General features: G+C 58.8%; 3 protein-coding genes and 1 long non-coding RNA gene across 4 annotated transcripts in view; 3 read left to right on the top strand and 1 right to left on the bottom strand.

Moving 5' to 3' along the window:
- Positions 1-8,257, top strand: part of RAB11FIP1 (RAB11 family interacting protein 1) — a 30,566-nt gene extending 22,309 nt beyond the window's left edge. The window contains exons 4-5 of the mRNA XM_040970291.1: positions 961-1,069; positions 6,671-8,257. Coding sequence (XP_040826225.1) covers positions 961-1,069; positions 6,671-6,889 — 328 coding nt within the window. The 3' untranslated portion in view covers positions 6,890-8,257. The remainder of the gene's footprint in view (positions 1-960; positions 1,070-6,670) is intronic.
- Positions 8,258-9,333: 1,076 nt separating this feature from the next.
- On the top strand, positions 9,334-17,605 carry LOC121149516. Its single transcript, XR_005882681.1, has 3 exons — positions 9,334-9,346; positions 11,266-11,277; positions 17,098-17,605. It is a non-coding gene; the product is annotated as an uncharacterized LOC121149516 (long non-coding RNA).
- BRF2 (BRF2 RNA polymerase III transcription initiation factor subunit) lies at positions 12,600-17,106 on the top strand. Its single transcript, XM_040970290.1, has 4 exons — positions 12,600-12,807; positions 14,316-14,375; positions 14,790-15,111; positions 16,047-17,106. Exons 1-4 carry the CDS (start codon positions 12,654-12,656, stop codon positions 16,762-16,764), a joined length of 1,254 nt encoding a protein of 417 aa, XP_040826224.1. The 5' UTR covers positions 12,600-12,653; the 3' UTR covers positions 16,765-17,106.
- ADGRA2 (adhesion G protein-coupled receptor A2) overlaps positions 17,605-19,807 on the bottom strand; it is a 36,046-nt gene continuing 33,843 nt past the window's right edge. Inside the window, exon 19 of the mRNA XM_040970280.1 lies at positions 17,605-19,751. Within this exon, the coding sequence (XP_040826214.1) occupies positions 18,485-19,751 (1,267 nt within the window). The 3' untranslated portion in view covers positions 17,605-18,484. The remainder of the gene's footprint in view (positions 19,752-19,807) is intronic.

Raw genomic sequence — 19,807 nt, 5'->3', positions numbered from 1 at the left:
GGGTGGATCAGGTGGAAGACTGGGTGGCCCTGGATGTGGGGGCCTCCTCCCAGGGCATCTCCTCCTCCGAGGAGAAGGGGCCTGCTGACCAGGCTGATGCACCCGGGCCACCCGCCAAGACACCGCATGATTGCACGAAAGCCACACTCCAAGCTCCGGTCCCTGCAGCGGTTACACAGCCAGCAGCTTTCAAACCCAGTTCCAGTGTGGACCCCAGGGTGCCGGGCCCTGGTCCAGACACGGCGTCTCCGGCACCCAGTCCCATGCCTCCCGAGGCCTTTCCCATCACTCACCACGCCGTCCCCAGCTCCCCACCCCTAGACACCCACCATGGCAGCCCAGCAGAATCTCCAAAAAAAGCAGCGGCCGAGGGCTCCGTTGGTAAAGTTGATAATTTTGGCAAGAGGAAGCCGCTGCTTCAGGCCTGGGTGTCACCCTCGGAGACACATCCACTCCCGGCTCAGCCAGGCGTGGCAAATGGGGCAGCCAAGCACAGGTGAGGCGCCCCCTGAAGGGAGGTTTGCAGGTGCACATGGGAGATACAGCCTCTCCTCTGAGCTTCCCTGTAGCAGCCTGCTTGGATTCCTGTTAGCACTGCTGGTTCTCTTACCAGGACGGCCTTTTAGGGGACCTAGCCGTCCAATTGCAAAAAATGCAATAGTTGCTGTGCCGGTAGCCTCAGAAACCTACTAAGAGATGATGGGAGATTGAAAGAGTCAGCCCAGCATGAGGCAGCTGCTTTGCTGGCTAGCCACGGCCGCCTGGGCCTGCCTGCCTGCTTCCACTTCTACAGGGGCCAGAACCAAGCAGCAGGGCTGGAGCAGAGACAAGGCCAGAGCCCTTGGCACCCTGGCCCTTGCCCGGCCTGTCCTGCTGGCTGCCACCTGTGAGATAGGTGGCCTCTGACCTCTGTGGCGACCCCAGGCGGTAAAGCATCCTGTTTGCTTTCCTGTCTTGCAGACTTCATCCTGTAAAGCCAATGAACACGACGGTTCCCAAGGGCACTACCTCCAACTTGGGGACTGCCACCATCATCAGTGAGAACCTGATCAACGAAGCCATGATGAAGGTACGTCTCCTCGGCAGCGGGCAGCTGGGTGAGGAGTGTGCAGGGCACCCGGGGCCGCCGTTACACAGGGCGCCTTGGCAGAATTTCAGAACTTTTTTTTTTTTTTTTTTGCCACCTAAATAAGCTGATTTCTTAGTTCTCTCTCTTCCACCAATGTAAAAACAGTTCTTAAAAAATGTATCTTGTGTTTATTTGGAAGATCTTCCATCCACCGATGCCCACAGCATTCAGTGTTGGACCAAGCCAACGCAGGGAGCCAGGAACTCTAGCCAGGTCTCCCGCATGGGTGGCAAGGACCCAAGTAGTTAGACCCGCCACCTGCCGCCGCCCAGCAGGTGTGTCGGCAGGAACCAGGATTGGGCGTAGAACCGAAACTCGAGCCCAGGCTGTGGTTGTCCCATGCAGTGTGCTAACTGCCTTGCCAAACGCTGCCTTCCCACCCCCTTTTCTCAGACTTTTTGAAGTGCTCTCATCTGAATCTGCTGGGGCAGCAGGTAAAGCCAGCAGGTGCATCGCCACACGCCTGGTGCCTCTGGGTGACCTTTGGAAGCCCTGAGGCTCTCCAGTGGATAGAGTCACCTTTGCCCCCCTGGTGGCTTCATTCTCCTCCAAGCCTTTGTGCATCTCGGGCAACGTGATGGCCGTGAGCACTTGTGGGTATTTTTTTTTTAAGATTTATTTTATTTTTATTGGAAAGGCAGATATACAGAAAGGAGGAGAGACAGAGAGGAAGATCTTCCGTCCGATGATTCACTCCCCAGGCGGCCGCAATGGCTGGAGCTGAGCCAATCCGATGCCAGGAGCCTCTTCCGGGTCTCCCACGCAGGTGCAGGGTCCCAAAGCTTTGGGCCGTCCTTGACTGCTTTCCCGGGCCACAGGCAGGGAGCTGGGTGGGAAGCGGGGCTGCTGGGATAGAACTGGCGCCCATATGGGACCCGGGTGTGTAAGGCGAGGACCTTAACCACTGCGCCATCGTGCTGGGCCCATGGTTATTTTTTTTTTAACATCTATTTTTTTAAGACTTACTTTATTGTTTTTATTGGAAAGTCAGATATACAGAGGAGGAGAGACAGGAAGATCTTTTGTCCCCTGGTTTCACTCCCCAAGTGGCTGCAATGACCAGAGCTGAACCAATCTGAAACCAGGAACCAGGAGCTTCTTCCAGGTCTCCCACGCGGGTGCAGGGTCCCAAGGCCTTGGGCCGTCCTTCACTGATTTCCCAGGCCACAGGCAGGGAGCTGGATGCAAAATGGAGCAGCCAGAACAGGAATTGGTGCCCATTTGGGATCCTACCATGTGCAAGGCAAGGATTTAGTCGCTGAGCCATCACACCAGGCCTGGAGATTTATTGACAATGAACAATCCCAGCCATTCCTGGTCAGATGTTTTCCCAGATTTCTTATCACGCAGCGGGATTGTAAGATTCTGCTTATTGTTAATGATTGCAGAGGTGTTTCCGTTTCTGTGTTTTATTCTGAGATAATCTCCAGCCATAAAAGTTGCAAAGAACAGTACAAAGTACTCCTCCACATTCTTGTTCCGGATTCCCCAGTGGTTAACATTTGACCCACTTTGCCATAGGGTCCTGCTCTCTCCCTTCGGCTGGCTTTGCCTCTCGGAGCCGGCTGCTGGTTCCAGCTGTTCTGCCTTGCTGGCTCCTTGCTGGTGTGCCTGGGAAGCAGCCACCTGGGAGACCTGGATGGAGCTGGTCTAGCATCGCCTGCCCACGTGGCCATCCGGGCAGTGAACTGACAAGGGCATTTTCTCTCTGTCTCTCCATGTCTTTTTCTGTCACTCTGTCATGCAAATAGAAATTGTAAAAAGTATTTTGGTGCAAATACTTTTTGAAATCCATGCACTGCTTCCCCCCCTCCAGGTTAGAATGAAAGAGGTCTTCCATCTGCTAGTTCACTACTACCAAATGGCCATAACAGGTGGGACTGGGCCAAGCCGAAGCCTAGAGGTAGCTTCATGTTGGTCTCCTGTGGGGGTCCGGGGAATCTTCTACTGCTTTCCCAGGCACATTAGTAGGGAGCTGGATTCAAAGTGGAGCACCCAAGCCTCGAACCAGCGCTCTGATCTGAGATGCTGGCCTCACACGTGTGGCGTTACCCACTGTGTCCCACATAGAGCGCCTGAAAGCATTTTGAAAGCAGGTGGTTCTTACTCCTTGTGGCTTCCCTGTCCGTCTGTCGCTATGAGCTGGGCTAAAGGGTCATGGGGGAATCTCTGTTTCTGGCCATGGTCAGATAAAGGCTGTGCCTTTTGCAGAGTTGCTCGGCGTCCCCCGGCCCCGTGATCCTCCCTTCCCTTATAGGCCCCACTGGCAGGGCAGGTGCTGGGCATCCTGCTCAGACGTACCAGCCACAGTCTGGGCAGTGTACCTGGTGCCAGCTTAGCCCTGGCCTTGAAGTGTACTCCGGGGTGACCCATCCACCCAGCCTGGCATCTCTGAGGCAATTGCAGCACCCGTGTTCTTGGAGTTAGAGATGTTTACCAGGAACCTGGGCAGCATGGAGCCGCACCCGGCAGCCCCCCTTACTCCCTGCACAGGAATGTGGTGCGGCTGCCAGGGGAAGCAGACTCCCGGGTTTCAGGAAGTTTTCATGGGCTCCTTAACTCCTGTTCCGTGTGCTCTTCAAAGCTGGTCTAATCGGGAACTTCTCTCCTTGGCCTTGCCTAAGAGAATAACTAGCAAAACTCAAAACAAGCAGCCACTGCTTATTTAGCTAGCCACTTGTGAGCTCTGCCAGACCCACCTTGTAAGCAGGGGACGTTTCCTGGAGCCTGCCGTATAATAGGTGCTTTGTACTGAGGCATCAAACGGTGCTTACCACAGCTTCCACTCCGTGGAATGCTGCAAAGTCAGAGGGCAGCCAGGGGAAGGACTCACCCAGCCACAGTCACGGCCAGCCAGCCGGCTCCCTGCTCTAGGACTGTTTTCTGTGGTTGCAGTTCTGGGGCCTCCATCCTTTGTAGATGGTTTACGTCTAGGCAGTGGGTCGCTTACCCAGGCAGCTCTGACGCTTGCAGTTAAGAAGAGTGAAGCCAGCCGGACTGCCTAAATCTGTTGTTTCATGGAAAAGCTGGACACACTGGATGTATTAGTAAAGCTATGGGAAAAAGATATGAAGTCCAGCATTCAAAAATCGCTGGTAGGAGCTTTCTGTTAGCACCCGTCCTGGGAGGCAGCGGGTGACTGGCTAAGGGGACACCCCAGAGGGACTTCCAGACCCCTGGCTTCATCCCGGCTGTTGTAACCTTTTGTGGAATGAACCTGTGGAAAGTTGAGGTCCCTAGGTGACACCCTGGGAATGTTTGCCTCTCGCCAGTTAAGGGAGAAGCAGTCCTTGGAAAAGTTGTCGAGGGGCCTGTGATATAGCCCATCAAGTTAAGCATGCCATAAGGCCACTGGTTCAAATCCCCTGGCTGGTCCACCATCTAATGCATCTCCCCGCTAGTGCACCTGGGAAAACAGCAGAAGAAACTCTGACTTTCAAATAAAGAACTAAATACTTTAAAGGCGGGGGGAAAAACCCCAACAGCAGTAGTTGGGCATGCTCACCTGTTTATAGCCAGCGTGGGTCAGGTAAAATGCTTTGGGGCAGTAGGTGAAGCCGCTGCCCACAACACTGCCCACAACTCAAATGGTATCCCATTTGAGGGCCGGTTCAAGTCCCAGCTGCTCTGCTTCTGATCCAGCTCCCTGCTAATGTGCCTGGGGAGGCGGAATGTGGCAGGTGACGGCCCCAGTGCCCGCACCCCTGCGTTCACATGGGAGACCCAGATGGAGTTCCAGGCTCCTGGCTTTGGCCTGTGCCAGCCCTGGCTGTTGCAGCCATTTGGGGAGAAAACCAGCAAATGGAAAATCAATATCCTTCTCTTTCTCTCTCTCTGACTATTCCTTTCAATAAATAAACAAATACCAAGGGAGACCTGCCCTGGATGCACAGCATATGTTTGTAAGTCAGGGTAAGGGGAGGGCTTTCTTCCTGGGAACTCCAGCCTGCCAGTCTCCGGATGCCTCTGGGAAGTTGCCATGGAGTGACTGCTGATCTTGCCCTTGGCCTGGCAAGCAGTGAGACCCTCAGGGTGAGCCTAGGTGTCGCCTCCGCAGAGGGCCATCCATAGGCGAAGCCTGGCTTCAGCGTGCTAGTTCCATTGTCCTGAACGTGCAGGGTAGCAGAGAAGCCGCTAGTTGCTCTGTATTGCAGCCAGATCTGTTGTTTCCTGTGCCTCAGGCCCCTTCTGCTCACCCAGGTGCCCTGGGTTGGAAATGCAGAATAAGGGGGGAAAAAAAAAAAGATGCTCTGATTTGGGCGTGGCTGCTCAGCCCTGCAGAGGGCGTGGCTGCTGCTGGACCACTGCAGGAAGGACTCAGCTAGGAGCCACTTGGCCTGGACCCTGGGGATCCCGTGAGTCCAAGGGGACTTAGGAAAGTTCGTGGAATGTGGAGTTAAAGGATAAATCGCTGCTGGTGCTAAAAATAAATCCGTGGAACTCACCATCAGTAGGAACTGACCTGGAGCGGGCTCTTAATTGGCCACTGTCTCCGGCACCCGTGGCCTGGAGTGCAGCCTGTGGGCAGGCCTTGAGAGCTCGTGGCCCTGGCCTCGCTGGCAGCTCTTCCTCATCCACTGTTTAAGCTCTCAGGGGTCCCAGCTGAGTGGGCTTTCTCTGGGAGGGCCTAGTCCTTCAGGCTGCACACCCAGAGGGTTGAACTCAGAGGGCTTCTGGCCTGCCTGTGAGCCCAGTGTGGTTGTCACGTTACACACTTTGTATGCGTGTGTTTATTGAAGAGGCAAAGAGAGAAACAGGCAGGCTTCCCATTCCTAAGTGCCGGAGCTGGGCCTGGCCAAATTCAGGAAACAGACACTCCATCTGGGCCTCTCATGGGGACGCAGCTGCTGGAACCATCACCTGCTGCCGCCTCTCTCCAGGATATGCATTTGCAGGGAGCTGGAATCGGAAGCAGGACCAAGACTCGAACCCAGGCACTTCAGGGCAGGTGCACATCTCTTCCCTCTAGCAGCTTAGTCACCAGGTCAGGCGCCCATTCCGATTTTTAGCTTTTTACAGCATTCTAAAACAGAACATGACAAGGTCCCAGTGTGGTGACCCAACAGCTAGAGTCCTCACCTTGAACACACCGGGATCCCATGTGGGCGCCAGTTCTAATCCTGGCAGCTCCACTTCCCATCCAGCTCCCTGCCTGTGGCCTGGGAAAGCAGTCGAGGATGGCCCAAGGCCTTGGGACCCTGCACCCGCGTGGGAGACCTGGAGGAAGTTCCTGGCTCCTGGCATCGTATGGGCACAGTACCGGCCGTTGTGGTCACTAGGGGGAGTGAATCATCAGACAGAAGATCTTCCTCTCTGTCTGTCCTCCTCTTTGTATATCTGACTTTGCAATAAAAATGAATACATATTTTTTTGAAAAAAAAAAAAATTAAAAGAACAGGACAAAGCAAAGAGCTTGAGTGAAGGCCCGTGATGTCAACAGCCCCCTCTCCCGGCATGTCCCTGCCTTGTGTTAGAGGTCTAAGTTCTGTTCTGCTTCTATAACGTCTTCTCCTTTCTCCTCCATCCCTTCCTACCCCGCAGAAGTACAACCCCTCAGACCCTGCGTCTGCCTACGCACAGCTCACCCACGATGAGCTGGTCCAGCTGGTTCTCAAGCAGAAGGAAGCCATAAGCAAGAAGGAGCTGCAGGTGCGCGAGCTGGAGGACTATATCGATAACCTGCTGGTCAGGGTCATGGAGGAGACCCCCAACATCCTCCGCATCCCGACCCCGGCTGGTCGGAAGGCCGGCAAGATGTGACCCAGCTCTGGCAAGGCCGTGTGACTGCGTCCCCGGCTGCGTGCTCCGCATCTCCACCTCCACAGCGAGTGGTTGGTGCTACCACTGGAAGCCAGGTTCATTATTTCCACAAAGTCTTCTACTGTAACATTCCTGGGGGTTCACCCTCCCATTGCCACTGTGCCTTTTAAAGCTCGGCTGTAAATGATTTATGTCCATCAGACACCGGGTCAGAAGATCCGATCTGAGCCAGGGATGGGGCACGAGAGCCCCCGGCTGCCTGGACTGTGTTCCCCGGCTCTTCTCTCGTAATCCAGGGATTTTTCTAATTAGGTGAACTGGGAAGGCCTACGCCGTTGGTGCTGTGACACACACACACACACACACACACACACACACACACTCACTCACACTCTCGATGTTGGGTTTTTTGCTATCACAGAGGCCTTTGCCTGGGGTCAGGTTGGTCGCCCCACCTCGTTCAGTGCCTTGGCTGGGGGAGGCAGTGCCAGCCACCTCCTGGAGCAGCAGCACTCACAGGTGTAGACTTCTGCCACTGCCATCTGTGCCTTTGCCCGGCTTGCGGTTTCCTAGGTGGCTGTGCGAAGAGCAGTTTTGGGGGTGGCGGGAAGTGAGACAGGACCACCGTGCCTTATGGTGAAGCGGCCTGTTGGCTGTGCAGGGCCCAGGGGCAATGATGGCCTTGGGCCCCCACACAGGGCTTGCAATGCTGCCGTGGGGCTCAACCCCTGCCCCTCTCCGTTACACACACAGCCCCTCCCTGGCCACGAGGAGGCCCACACCACTGCCCTCCCTGGAAGCCTGGGGGAGCAGCAGGGTGGGTCCTCCCCTTGAAACTTGCTGCTTTGTCTTCTGGCTGACCCCACTCCCTCCCCCAGTGTTGAGAAGGGCAGGTAGCCTGTGTGTGGTTTGGGGTTGAACTTGGAGCCAACTGCTGCCTTAACTCTCAGCCCAGGTTCAGATTGTAGAGGTGACCGCATGAGAACCATTGTCCTGTCCTCGAAGACGGAGAGGGTCACAGCGACCTTTGACCTCCATCCTGGGGGACCTTCACAGGGCCAAGGGCGCGGCAGGTGGGACTCTCCCAAGCCTTCTCGTGTGGGGTTGTGGTCCAGGGGCAGGCTGGTGGGCAGCGGGAATCCCACCCCAGGGTGACGCTGGCTGCCAGCATCGGCTGTGTCAGAGCACTTTAAAGGATGATACTGTAAGTTGTCTAATTAGCTTTTAATTATCAATGGCTGTTTTATTTAATTGACTCCTTTCCTCCAGTACCGGGGACCACTGTCAACTTGTCAGAAAAGTCTTGTATTTTTATAGCGCTGTGAAGTTTTATTACATGCCTATAAAGAAAAACTGTACCTTCTCTCCAACTCTGGAAGTGTATGCGTTATCCGTTTGTTCCACGTTGTGTTTTGACTAGTAAGCTGTATTTGTACTGTGATAACCCAAGCACGCAGGCTGGGCCGGGGTGGCAGGTGCACTTGAACTGGTGGCCCTGCTCCTGAAGGACAGCTGTGATCTGCGTCACCCACACGAGGCAGGCAGCGCAGAGCCTGCTGTGGCCAGGCACTGGCCTTGTTCGCAGAAGGACGTTGGCTGGCTGGGCGTGGGGGACGGTGAATTCCTGTACTCAAAACGCCACTTGGGAACTCTGGGGAATGAAGGCCACCTGATCTCAAGGGTTGTCTGGCGCCTGCCTGCCACCTGGCAAGACCTCAAACGACAGCGTTCCTGCACCTGACCCTACTAGGTCACACGGAGGTCACTCGGCTGGCTCCTGTCCTGGGGAGCCCCAGGAGGGGTGGGGCCGGGCAGGCTCCTTGTGCCAGTGTGTGATGTTGGCCTTGCACAGCACCCGCGGACCCTGAGTGGGGCATGTGAGTGACGTTTGTGAATGGGGTGTGGTGGGGTTTTTGGGGTGTGGCGGGGTCTTTGGGGTCCTGGGGCCGGGGTGGAGGGAGGGCTCAGCCTGCTGGCATCTGTGGCAGCCACCAGACCCGGTGTTTTAGGATGACGTCGAATTACCACTTTGTGCCTGGTGACTTTGGGGACTTTTGGGTCTCTGATTTCCTGTGTCTGAAGTCACCTGACCTTCTACAAAACTAAATAAAGCAAAGGCTACCTGTTAAAGATGGCGTGTGATTCAGGGTGGCTACTGGGAATCTGTGTTGGCCTGGGAACGCTCTCCAGGTGGGAACAGGCCAGCCAGGGAAGGGGCAGCCACCAATGAGGGTCCCAACCTAGGCTCCTGCTGCCGCCACCATGCCCTGCCCTAGGAAGCCAATGCCCTCCCTCCCACAGAAGATGGAGCATTTCGGATGCAAGCCCCCATCATGGCATGAGGAGGCGCCACATCCACCTGCTCCCCGCCACCCAAGAGCGGAATCTTCCCTCAGGGCAGGCGTTGGATTCCAAGGTTGCTCAAAGGCCCTGTGTGAGCACAGGGTTCATGGGGCTGTCCTAATGTCTCCTGCGTTCAGCTCCAAGGTGCCCGTCCCATTGTGGAGGTGAGTATTCTGCCTGCCTCCCAGGCACCGGCCCTGGTCCCCACTGCAAGGTGAAAAAGGAGATGCAGACAGACAAATGGTCCCTGGGATGCTGTGGCCTGTGTTGGTGGGGGGCCCTGGCTGCAGGTCAGAAGCACTGAGAACAGTGACGGGGAACTCTCTTCAACTCATAGCCTTCCAAATTTGATTGTTTTGTTTTTTAAATTTACTTTAACTTTTTGAAAAGCAGAGAGTAGAGACAGGTCCTCCATCTGCTGATTCATTCCCCAAATGGCCACAACGGCCATGGTTTGTCCAGGCCAAAGCCAGGAGCCAGGGACTTCATCTGGGTCTCCTGTGTGGGCCATCCCCGGCTGCTTTCCCAGGCGCATTAGCAGGGAGCTGGATCAGAAGTGGAGCAACCAGGACACAAATTGGCATGCATATGGGATGCCAGTGTGGCTGGCAGTGGCATAGCCTGCTGTACTATTACACACGGCCCCGGGTTTGATTTTTAAGAAAAACCACGCCCTTCAAGGCCAACATTGTGGCATATCAGGCTAAGCTTGCGCCTTTGTAACTGGCATCCCATATCTTAGCAACCATTTGAGTCCTGGCCGCTCCACTAACAATCCAGCTCCCTGTTAAGGTGCCTGGGAAGGCACCCGGGAATGGAGATGGCCCAAGCTCTGGGGCCTCTGCCACCCACCTGGGAGACACAGATGGAGTCCAAGCTCCTGGCTTGAACTGGACATAGCCTAGCCATTGCAGCCATTTGGAGAGCGAGCCTGCGGGTGGAACATCTCTAACTCTTATTGATTCTGCCCTTCAAGTAAATTAATCTTCAAATTAAAAAAAATAACTTCGAAAAATTCACCCCTCTGGAAGAAGGGTTTCCAAGGGCTTAGCATGATAGTTTAGTTAGTGGCTAGAGTCCTTGCCTTGCATGTGCCAAGGATCCCATATGAGCATCAGGGTGTGTCCTGGTGGTCCCACTTCCCATTCAGCTCCCTGCTTGTGGCCTGGGAAAGCAGGCAAGGATGGCTCAGGGCCTTAGACCCTGCACCTGCATAGGAGACCAGGAAGAAGCACCTGGCTCCTCGCTCCGGATTGGCACAGCTCTGGCTATTGTGGCATTTGGGGAGTGAGCCAAGCAGACAGAAATCAGAAAGCTGTTGGGAAAGTCACTCAAAAAGTAAGGGAAAGGAGCACAGGGCAGATGGACAACATGAAGAATGAACCTCTCCCAATCTGAAATTCACAGCCAGAGGAAAGGCACATTGAGGCCCAGGCGCAGGAAGCCCTGCCCATCCTGACCACGTGACCAGGAGCGCTCATCCTAACCTCGTCCTGGCAATCTGTTATGTAGCAGCAGTGGACACCCCGTACCCTGGTCAACATAGGCAGGTGGTTGATTTTTCAAGTCATAATATCACATGTTGATTATTAGGGAAGAGAACGGAAATTTCAGTTCACTCACACCAGGTGACCGCTGCCTCCAGCCTGCCAGCCAGGAATGGCCTGCCCCATGTCACAGCGTTGGCCACTGCGTGGATACGGAAATCGCTCCACCCAGCTCCAGGGCGCTGTGAGCATCTCCTCCAGCTCTGTCCATGTTCTAGACTGGGACCTCAAGGCGATCTTCTGCTGTGGGTGGAATTCCACACAGGGAGTGGAGTGGCCTGCTTTCAGGAGTCCAGGACCACACTGGGGACCAGGAGGGGCAAAGTGAGGGGATGGGGGGTGCAGGGAAGAGGGGAGCCCACCTAACAGTCCCCTCTTAGGGCTTTCCGGGAGGCCAGGTGAGCCGCAGCGCCGGCAGAAGAGAGATGGGGCCCTGGCCCCCCACATTGAGCTCTCAGCCCCCCGAGGAGCTGAGGTTCTGCTAAGGTACCGCAGGTGGTGGTGGTAGTGGGGGCCTCGGCGTGAAGCTGGGCTGGGTCAGTGCCTCGGGAAGGGGCGACCTCTCCTGGCACAGGTACTGGCACAGCTCTTTGCTGTAGGAGGTTTCCGGGGACCCACAGGGACCCCCATCAGGAGCACACCAGGCTCTGCAAGGTGGCGTCCAGCCGAGGGAGCTCGGGCGGGGGCTTCCTTCCCTGTGGCCGCGGGAGCAGGCACCCGGGCCACCGGCGCTCGGCATCACACAGGGGCCGCCTTCCTCAGAAACCAAAGGCGGGAGGGCGACGGAAGAAGACGGGTGTGTGTGTCCTGGACTCCTGGAGCAACGCCATTCCCCGGGAAGCCGGCTTCTTGCGCGGGCGGAGAGCGCCACCTGCTGCCGCCGGCACGGCACAAAAGCGCGTGGATGCCCTGAGACCACGTCGGGAAGGTGGACTCTAAATCCAGTTCCAAACTTGCTGAGGGCCGGCGCTTGGCTTATCTCCTCATTTGTCCCTGGGAAGGCAGGAGATGGCTCTCCAGTGCCTGGCTGACACCCACGAGGGGGACCTGGATGCAGTCTCGAACCTGTGCCTTTGAACTGGCCCAGCTCTAATCACGGCTGGTGCAAGATCTCCATCTGTCTGTAGTTGTGCCTTTTAAGTAAATAAATATGTTCTTTAATTGGAAAAAAAAAAGGGCTTATTATTAGAAAGTCAGATTTACAGAAAGAAGGACATACAGAGACAGGTCTTCTGTCATTCACTGCTTCACTCCCCAAGTGGCCAGGGCTCAGTTGAACCGAAGCCAGGAGCCAGGAGCCAGGAGCCTCTTCTGGGTCTCCCACGCGGATGCAAGGTCCCCAGACCGTGGGCCGTCCTCCTCCTCTGCTTTCCCAGGCCACAAACAGGGAGCTGGATGGGAAGTGGAGCTGCCGGGACACTAACCAGCCCCCTTATGGGATCTCGAAGCTTAACATATGGAATTGGATGCTTAACACACTAAGCCATGGCGCCAGCCCTTAAACAAATCTTTCTGTGTTTGTTAAATAAACTTTAAAAGGAAATAAAGGGAGGGTTGTGGGGGGCGACAAAAACTGCTCCTGCACGTATCGGATGTGTCCATTCCACCTCCCAGACCTCAACCACGCGGAACCTTCTCTGCGAGATCAGGTTCCTGCCGGAGGCTACCAAGGCCCAGACCGGATGTGACCTTCGGTTGCGAGGCGGGGCGGAAGGGATCCGGGGCTCCCGGCGTCGCTGTGGCCGGAAGCAGCCGGTGCAGCTCGGAAAGGCGTCCCCCGGGCCGCGCGCCGCGGTGTCCGAGCCGGGTGGCGGACGGTCGTGCCGAGCTTCCGTGCCCTGAGCCGGGCGGTCCCGAGCCGGGCGGCCTGCGACATGCCGGGCGCCGGCCGCTGTCCCGAGTGCGGCTCCGCCGAGCTGGTGGAGGACTCGCACTACTCGCAGAGCCAACTGGTGTGCGCCGACTGCGGCTGCGTGCTCACCGAGGGCGTCCTCACCACCACCTACAGCGACGAGGGCCACCTGCGAGGTACCTGACCGAGGGTGGGCTGCGGGATGCGGGGGTGACCCAGGGTGGGATGCGGGGCGTGACCCAGGGTGGGGGGCTAGATGAGGGGCGTGACCCAGGGTGGGCTGCGGGATGCGGGGGTGACCCAGGGTGGGATGCGGGGTGTGATCCAGGGTGGGGGGCGAGATGAGGGGCGTGACCCAGGGTGGGCTGCGGGATGCGGGGGTGACCCAGGGTGGGATGCGGGGCGTGACCCAGGGTGGGGGGCGAGATGAGGGGCGTGACCCAGGGTGGGGGGCGAGATGAGGGGCGTGACCCAGGGTGGGGGGCGAGATGAGGGGCATGACCCAGGGTGGGCTGCGGGATGCGGGGCGTGACGCAGGGTGGGGGGCGAGATGAGGGGCGTGACCCAGGGTGGGCTGCGGGATGCGGGGCATGACCCAGGGTGGGCTGCGGGATGTGGGGGGTGACCCAGGGTGGGCTGCGGGATGTGGGGGGTGACCCAGGGTGGGCTGCGGGATGTGGGGGGTGACCCAGTGTGGGCTGCGGGATGAGGGGCATGACCCAGGGTGGGCTGTGGGATGCGGGGCATGACCCAGGGTGGGGTGCGAGATGAGGGGCATGACCCAGGGTGGGCTGCGGGATGCGGGGGGTGACCTAGGGTGGGGTGCGAGATGAGGGGCATGACCCAGGGTGGGCTGCGGGATGCGGGGGGTGACCTAGGGTGGGGTGCGAGATGAGGGGCATGACCCAGGGTGGGCTGCGGGATGCGGGGGGTGACCTAGGGTGGGGTGCGAGATGAGGGGCATGACCCAGGGTGGGCTGTGGGATGCGGGGCGTGACCCAGGGTGGGCTGCGGGATGTGGGGGGTGACCCAGGATGGGGGGCGAGATGAGGGGTGTGACCTAGGATGGGGTGTGTGGTGCGGGGATGAGGGGCGTCACTGAGGATGAGGTGGGGGGATGAATGGTACCGCTGTATCTTCCTCCCGCGCAGCGCCCAGGCTATGGTGAGGGTGTGAGCCCCAGCAGCTGGGACCATGGTGGAGGGTTGTGGGTCAGTTCTATAGGACTACAGTACAGAGCGGTTTAAGCTATATAAAAACAGGGGCCGGCTTGGGAGCCTGTCAGTCTAATCCTGTGCTTGTGAGCGCCAGCATCCCATATGGGCATCGGTTCAAGTCCTGGCTACTCCACTTCCCATCCAGCTCCCTGCCTGTGGCCTGGGAGAGCCAAGGAGGACGGTCCAAAGCCTTGGGACCATGCACCCGCGTGGGAGACCCAGAGGAAGCTCCTGGCTCCTGGATTCAGATCGGCTCAGCTCCTGCCATTGTGGCCATTGGGAGAGTGAAGCAGAGGGTGGAAGATCTTATCTCTCTTTCTCTCTATAACTCTGCATTTCCAATAAAAAAATAATTCAGTCTTAACATTTTCCAGTGTGTGCCATTTGGGCCAGGACCTTGTGTTAGCCGGGTGCAGCTGCTCTGGGGTTAGCGTTCTCAGGCAGGTTTCTGTCACGTTGTCTTACAGAAGTGACATATTCCCGAAGCACAGGGGAGAATGAGCAGGTCAGCCGCAGCCAGCAGCGAGGTGAGTGTCACCCTTCACGTCACGGGGGTCCTCCGGGGAAGGACACCGACGACCCGGCCCACCTGTGTCATTTCCCTGTCTCTGCATTAGTTGTGTCGGGTCAGGTAAGGAAGAAGGTGGGGAGCAGCTCTGAGAGCTGAGTTGACCCTGACTTAGGTTTGGGTATATCTTGAGTTCACCTCCACCCTGGCTCACCCAGCACTGGAATGAAGTGTGGTTCATTGCCACCCAGGGGTTTTGGTGCCTTTGGCCTGAGCACACTCCCATCCCAGTGTGGTAAGGTGCACCGTGTGTGTGTGTGTGTGTGTGTGTGTGTGTGTGTGTGTGTGTGTCCATGGCCTGAGGCCGCATGGTGGAACTTGCTGGAGCTGCACGGGACCTGGCCGCTCTAACACTCCCTGGTCACATCCCAAGGTCTCCGGCGCGTGAGGGACCTGTGCCGAGTCCTGCAGTTGCCAGCAACATTCGAGGAAACGGCCACGGCCTACTACCAGCAGGCGTGCCAGCACTCGGGCCTCCGGGCCGCCAGGCTGCCTAAGAAGGAGGTGCTGGTCGGCTGCTGCGTGCTGGTCACCTGCCGGCAGCACAACTGGCCCCTCACCATGGGCACCGTGTGCGCCCTGCTCTACGCCGACCCAGACGTGTTCGCCAGCACCTACCTGCAGATCGTGAAGCTGCTGGGGCTTGACGTGCCGGCCCTGAGCCTGGCTGACTTGGTGAAGACCTACTGCAGCAGGTACCTGCCCTCGCGGGCCAGGGGGCTTCCCTGGCACTGGCTCTGTCTGGCCCAAGTACCTGGATGCGGGTACACTAGCCCTGCCGTGAGGGTTGGTGCCTCCACCGTACATTCCCCGGATCCTGTGCTTTTCAACTCCCTCTGCCCTCCAGTAGCCCTAAGCACGCAGGGCCAGAATGATTTATTTTTTTAAGTGGCTGCAATGGCCAGAGCTGAGCCTATCCGAAACCAGGAACTTCTTCTGGGTCTCTCATGTGTGTGCAGGGCCCCAAGACTTTGGGCCATCCTCTGCTGCTTTCCCAGGCCATAAGCATGGAGTTGGATGAGAAGTGGAGCAGCTGGAATACAAACCAGTACCCGCATGGGACACCAGCGCTTACAGTCATAGAATGAGCCACTGGAGCCATCACACCAGGCCCAGCCTTTGCTTCAAGTGGCTCTATTGGTCTCTGAAGTGTCCCGGGGATTTGAAGCTTGCTTCTCTCCTCGGTAGTAGCTGTGGGCAAGTCTTTTCAGCTATGACATGCACACAACATAGTGTGTGGAGGAGTGGGAGACTTTTTTGTTTTCTGCCAGGGATCATGTAGGTATTTCTAAGTTTGCAAGGCACACAGCATGATCTTCTGAAAAGTCCACCCACCCTCCACAGATGATGGAAATTTCGAGGCCTGCTGTGGTTGATTTCATAGGCGTGCCTTTGGCTGCTTTCCTCCCTGGCATAGTGTAGTGAGAACTTCCTGCCAGAGTGGCTGGCTGTGCTCAGATTCACCCGCATTCCCACCAACAGGCAGAGGATCCACCCCGCCTCCCTTACCTTGCTGCCTGGTAGGGGAAGGGGCTGGGCCAGTGTTGTCTGGGGGAGTGTCTGAGTGTCCCCTTCTTGAAGGGCCACCCTTTTCATCTCCAAGCCCTCACTCCTCTTCTGGTTGTTTCAGCTTTAAGCTCTGTCAGGCCTCTGCCTCCGTGCCAGCTAAATACGTGGAGGACAAAGAGAAGATGCAGGCGCGGACTCTGCAGCTGGTGGAGCTGGCGAGCGAGACGTGGCTGGTGACCGGTCGCCACCCCTTGCCCATTGTCACTGCCGCCACCTTCCTGGCCTGGCAGTCGCTGCAACCCACGGCCCGCTTGCCGTGTTCACTGGCCCGGTTCTGCAAGCTGGCCAACGTGGACCTGCCCTCCCCGGCCGCCTCCCGCCTGCAGGAGCTGCTGGGGGTGCTGCTGCGCATGGCCGGGCAGCTGGCCTGGCTGCAGGTTCTGAAACTGGACAAACGGTCCGTGGTGAAGCACATTGGGGACCTGCTGCAGCACCGCCACCTGCTGCTCCGGGCAGCCTTCCGGGAAGGGGCGGCAGACACAGACACAGAGGCCGAGGAGGAGCAGCAGGGGCAGGACCAGGGAGCGGAGGAGGCTGGTGGCTCCTATAGTCTGTCCCAGAGGCGGCGGCCAGCCAGCCCCGCCCCGCTGCTCCCACCCTGCATGCTGAAGCCCCCGAAGCGGGTCCGTCCAGCACCGCCTGCCTCCACAGTCACTGGAGATGAGGACATTTCTGACAGTGAAATCGAGCAGTATCTACGCAGCCCCCAGGAGGTGAGGGAGTTCCAGAGAGCCCAGGCTGCCAGTCAAGCTGCCCAGAGGGTCCCTGGCTCGCCCTGAAGCCCACCCACGGTGGGCCAGGGCACTGGAGGTCAGCTCAGCCCACATGGACCACAGCGTGATGACAAGCCTGCTGCGGGACGGAGCTTGGGCCGGCTCTTCTGGCTGGGAGGGGCTGGAGTGGCTCTGCCATCTGCTGGACCCAGGCAGGAGCACCCTGTCCACCCCCACCCTGTGGGGCATGTCAGGGTGTACCGCCCCCACTGGACTTGGCCAAGGGCTACTGGTGTCTTCAGAGACCCTGCTTTTGGTGGCCCAGTGAGCACTGCCAGCAGCAGGAGGCACTGAGGGATCCCTGAGCCTCGTTCTTTTCCTGGCACTGTATCAGAAGAGCTTCCGACTCCCAGCTCAAGAACTATGGGCACACAGTGGTTTTACAGCACTTTAATATATTAAAACAAGAGGCATCTGCTAGAAAACCTATTGTAGAAAACTGGAGCTTTTAGAAACCTGTTTTCTTTGGCACTTTCCATTCCCTCCCCCCTCCCCAGCGTATTGCAGAAAGCTCTCCAGTGCTAAGGCATTGGCAGGCTATGTAAACAGCAGCCAGCGTACGTGGGAGAATAATACGAAGCTTTTGTTTCCTTCTAACGGTCTGTGCAGCAAGCATAAATAACAGGACCTCGTCCAGCAAGGGTGCGCCTTGTCCCTCGTCCCGCACTGCCTCCGGTTCCAACCTGACTGCTGGGTTGGGTGTACACGGAGACGGGAAGGGCGCTCACCTACCCCTCTTCCCAAGGCCCCTGGTTCCCTGTGCTGCCATGTGGTCCCAGGGGGGGAAGCTGGGGTAAGACACAGGTGCTGGTGTTGCAACATGGTGAAGGGACCCCCGTAGCTGCCTCAGGGCTCCTGGCCGAGCCAGGAAGCTGGCAGCACCTGAAATGTCCCCTAAAGGAGCTGGAGACCAGGCCGAGGGCATGGCCTTCCCATACAGCCTCACGGAGGCAAGGACACGCCCAGCCTCCAGGCCACTGCACTGGCTGGGCCAGGCGAGGGATGGGGCCTCCTAGTGGACCCCGGGGCCTCAGCCAAGAGTACCTGGTGTGAGACTAGGGCTAGGGAAGGGCCCAGTTCAGCCCGGGCTCCCAGGGTCAGGACCCACCTTCCAGGTACAGGGCTTCACCTTGGCCCCACTTGGAGCTCTGCTGGGCAGCGTGGGGAGCTTCCTACAGGGATGGTGCTCCTGGCTTAGCTGTGCACCCTGCCCATGGGACTGGCTCAGCCCTGCCCGCCTTTCACACTACCCCACCCTCCCTTGCATAGTTAATCCAGGAAGCAGCACCTTGCCCCTGGCCACTGGGCCCATCTGCTAGACTGGCTCCCTTAACCAAAACCTGGAGAGGCGCGGGCCCTGCGTTCCATGCACTGGCTGGCCTACTGGCAGAGGAAGGCCAGGTGGCGAGACAACCCAGGGCCCAGTCATCCGCCCCGTCCTGGGTGGGGCAGATGGCCACCGGAGGAGTTGGTTGGGTGTGGTCAGCTGCAGGGACTAACACAGCCAGGGCCTCACAGCTTGGCTGTCCAAATGGGCCTGAGGTGGACAGAAGTGGCTCTTGTGTGTTTCTGGGATTGTCTATCGCTGTGGTGCAGAGGGGCGTGTCTCCCAAGGCAGATGGCTCTTCCTCTAGCCTCCAAGAGCCTCGAGGTGAGCACCCAGGCGCTGCCGTAGACCCTGCAGCTGGACAAACAAGGTGACAAACCCAGGTGGCCAGCCCGCATCTTAGACTGTGGTCTCGCTCTTCCAGAGGCCAGTCTTCATGCAAGCGCCCGCAGCCGCCTCTGCACCCGCCACGCTGAGGTCCTCGAACTTGCCTCCCTTGGGGACGCCGTTGAGGCTGGCCGTGTGGAGCGGGTAGGAGAGGCGCTTGCTCTCCTTCTCCCTCTCCAGCGCGCCCTTGAGGTTGTCCCGACTGGCGCTGCGGCGCTGCCCCGGCCGGCCCAGGTCGGGGAGCGGTGCGGCGCTCGTGTCGCTGCCTTCGGATGGCGTGAACGCCGCCGGCTCGCCCTCCCGCTGGAGGCCGGGGCTGTTGCGACCGCTGCCCGCATAGCTGTCGGAGGGGCTGTTGTGCACGCTGCCGCTCTCACTCGACAGCAGCTCTGGCACCCCGGCGGCCGCGCCCCCGGCCCCACGCAGGGCCTTGGGCCGGCTCTTGCCACCGGCCTCCCCGGCGCGGTGGCCCTTGGCCCGACTCTTGTGCGCCCGACGACCGTGATGCACATTGTTGGGGTGACGCGGAGCCAGGCTCCCACGGGAGCCCGTGGGCTCCGGCTCCCCCTCCCCGCCCGCCTCGCAGGCCTGGCTCTGCGCCAACTGCAAGTTGGTGAGCTTGCAGGGGCCCAGGCTGCCCCCGCCGCCGCTGCAGCCACTAGGAGAGGACTTGGGCGAGGTGGGTCCCTCCCCCAGCACCGGAGAGCCATCCTCTGGGGCCACGGGTAGGGTCCGGGCAGGGACGTGGGAGGCCAAAGGCGAAGCAGGCGGGCAGCAGGCACGCCAGGAGGCCCTGACGTCCCTGCGCCTGGCACAATGGTGGGTGAAGACGAAGAGCCCCAGGGCCGAGGCCGCCACCCCATACAGACAGCTGCACACCAGCCGGGGCAGCCAGCGCTGGGACACAGCCAGGGCTCCGCAGGCCCACATGGCGAGGTACAGGAAGTGCGTGGTGACCAGCGCCCCCAGTTGCGCTCCCGGAGAGTACAAGCCGTCACTGTCAGGGGGCCCAGGGCTCACCACCCCTGCGCTCACATTCCCGGCGGCCAGAAGGGAGCCAGAGTCGCTGAGCAGGGGCCCGCTGCTCCTGAGCCTGCCGGAGCCTCTTAGTTCCTCCCCGGGCTCCACGGAGATCCTGCTGGCAGTCCCCTTGGGGCTCTGGGCAGGGGAACCCCGCAGGTGCAGCCCTGCGCACAGGAAGTAGATCCAGGTGACAAGCAGGATCAGGGCCACCGGGATGTAGAAGGCTCCCAGGCTGGGGCGCCACACCAGCCAACAGCTGAGGGAGACAGCGGACAGAGCGTTAGGGGCTGGGGCTTGGCGCAGGGGCACGGG

Source organism: Ochotona curzoniae, unplaced genomic scaffold (assembly GCF_017591425.1).
Source record: "Ochotona curzoniae isolate NIBS_2020 unplaced genomic scaffold, NIBS_Ocur_1.0 contig_1976, whole genome shotgun sequence".
Classification (NCBI taxonomy): Eukaryota; Metazoa; Chordata; class Mammalia; order Lagomorpha; family Ochotonidae; genus Ochotona; species Ochotona curzoniae.
Note: the sequence above shows the minus strand (reverse complement) of the source record. Positions and strands in the feature narration are given on the sequence as shown.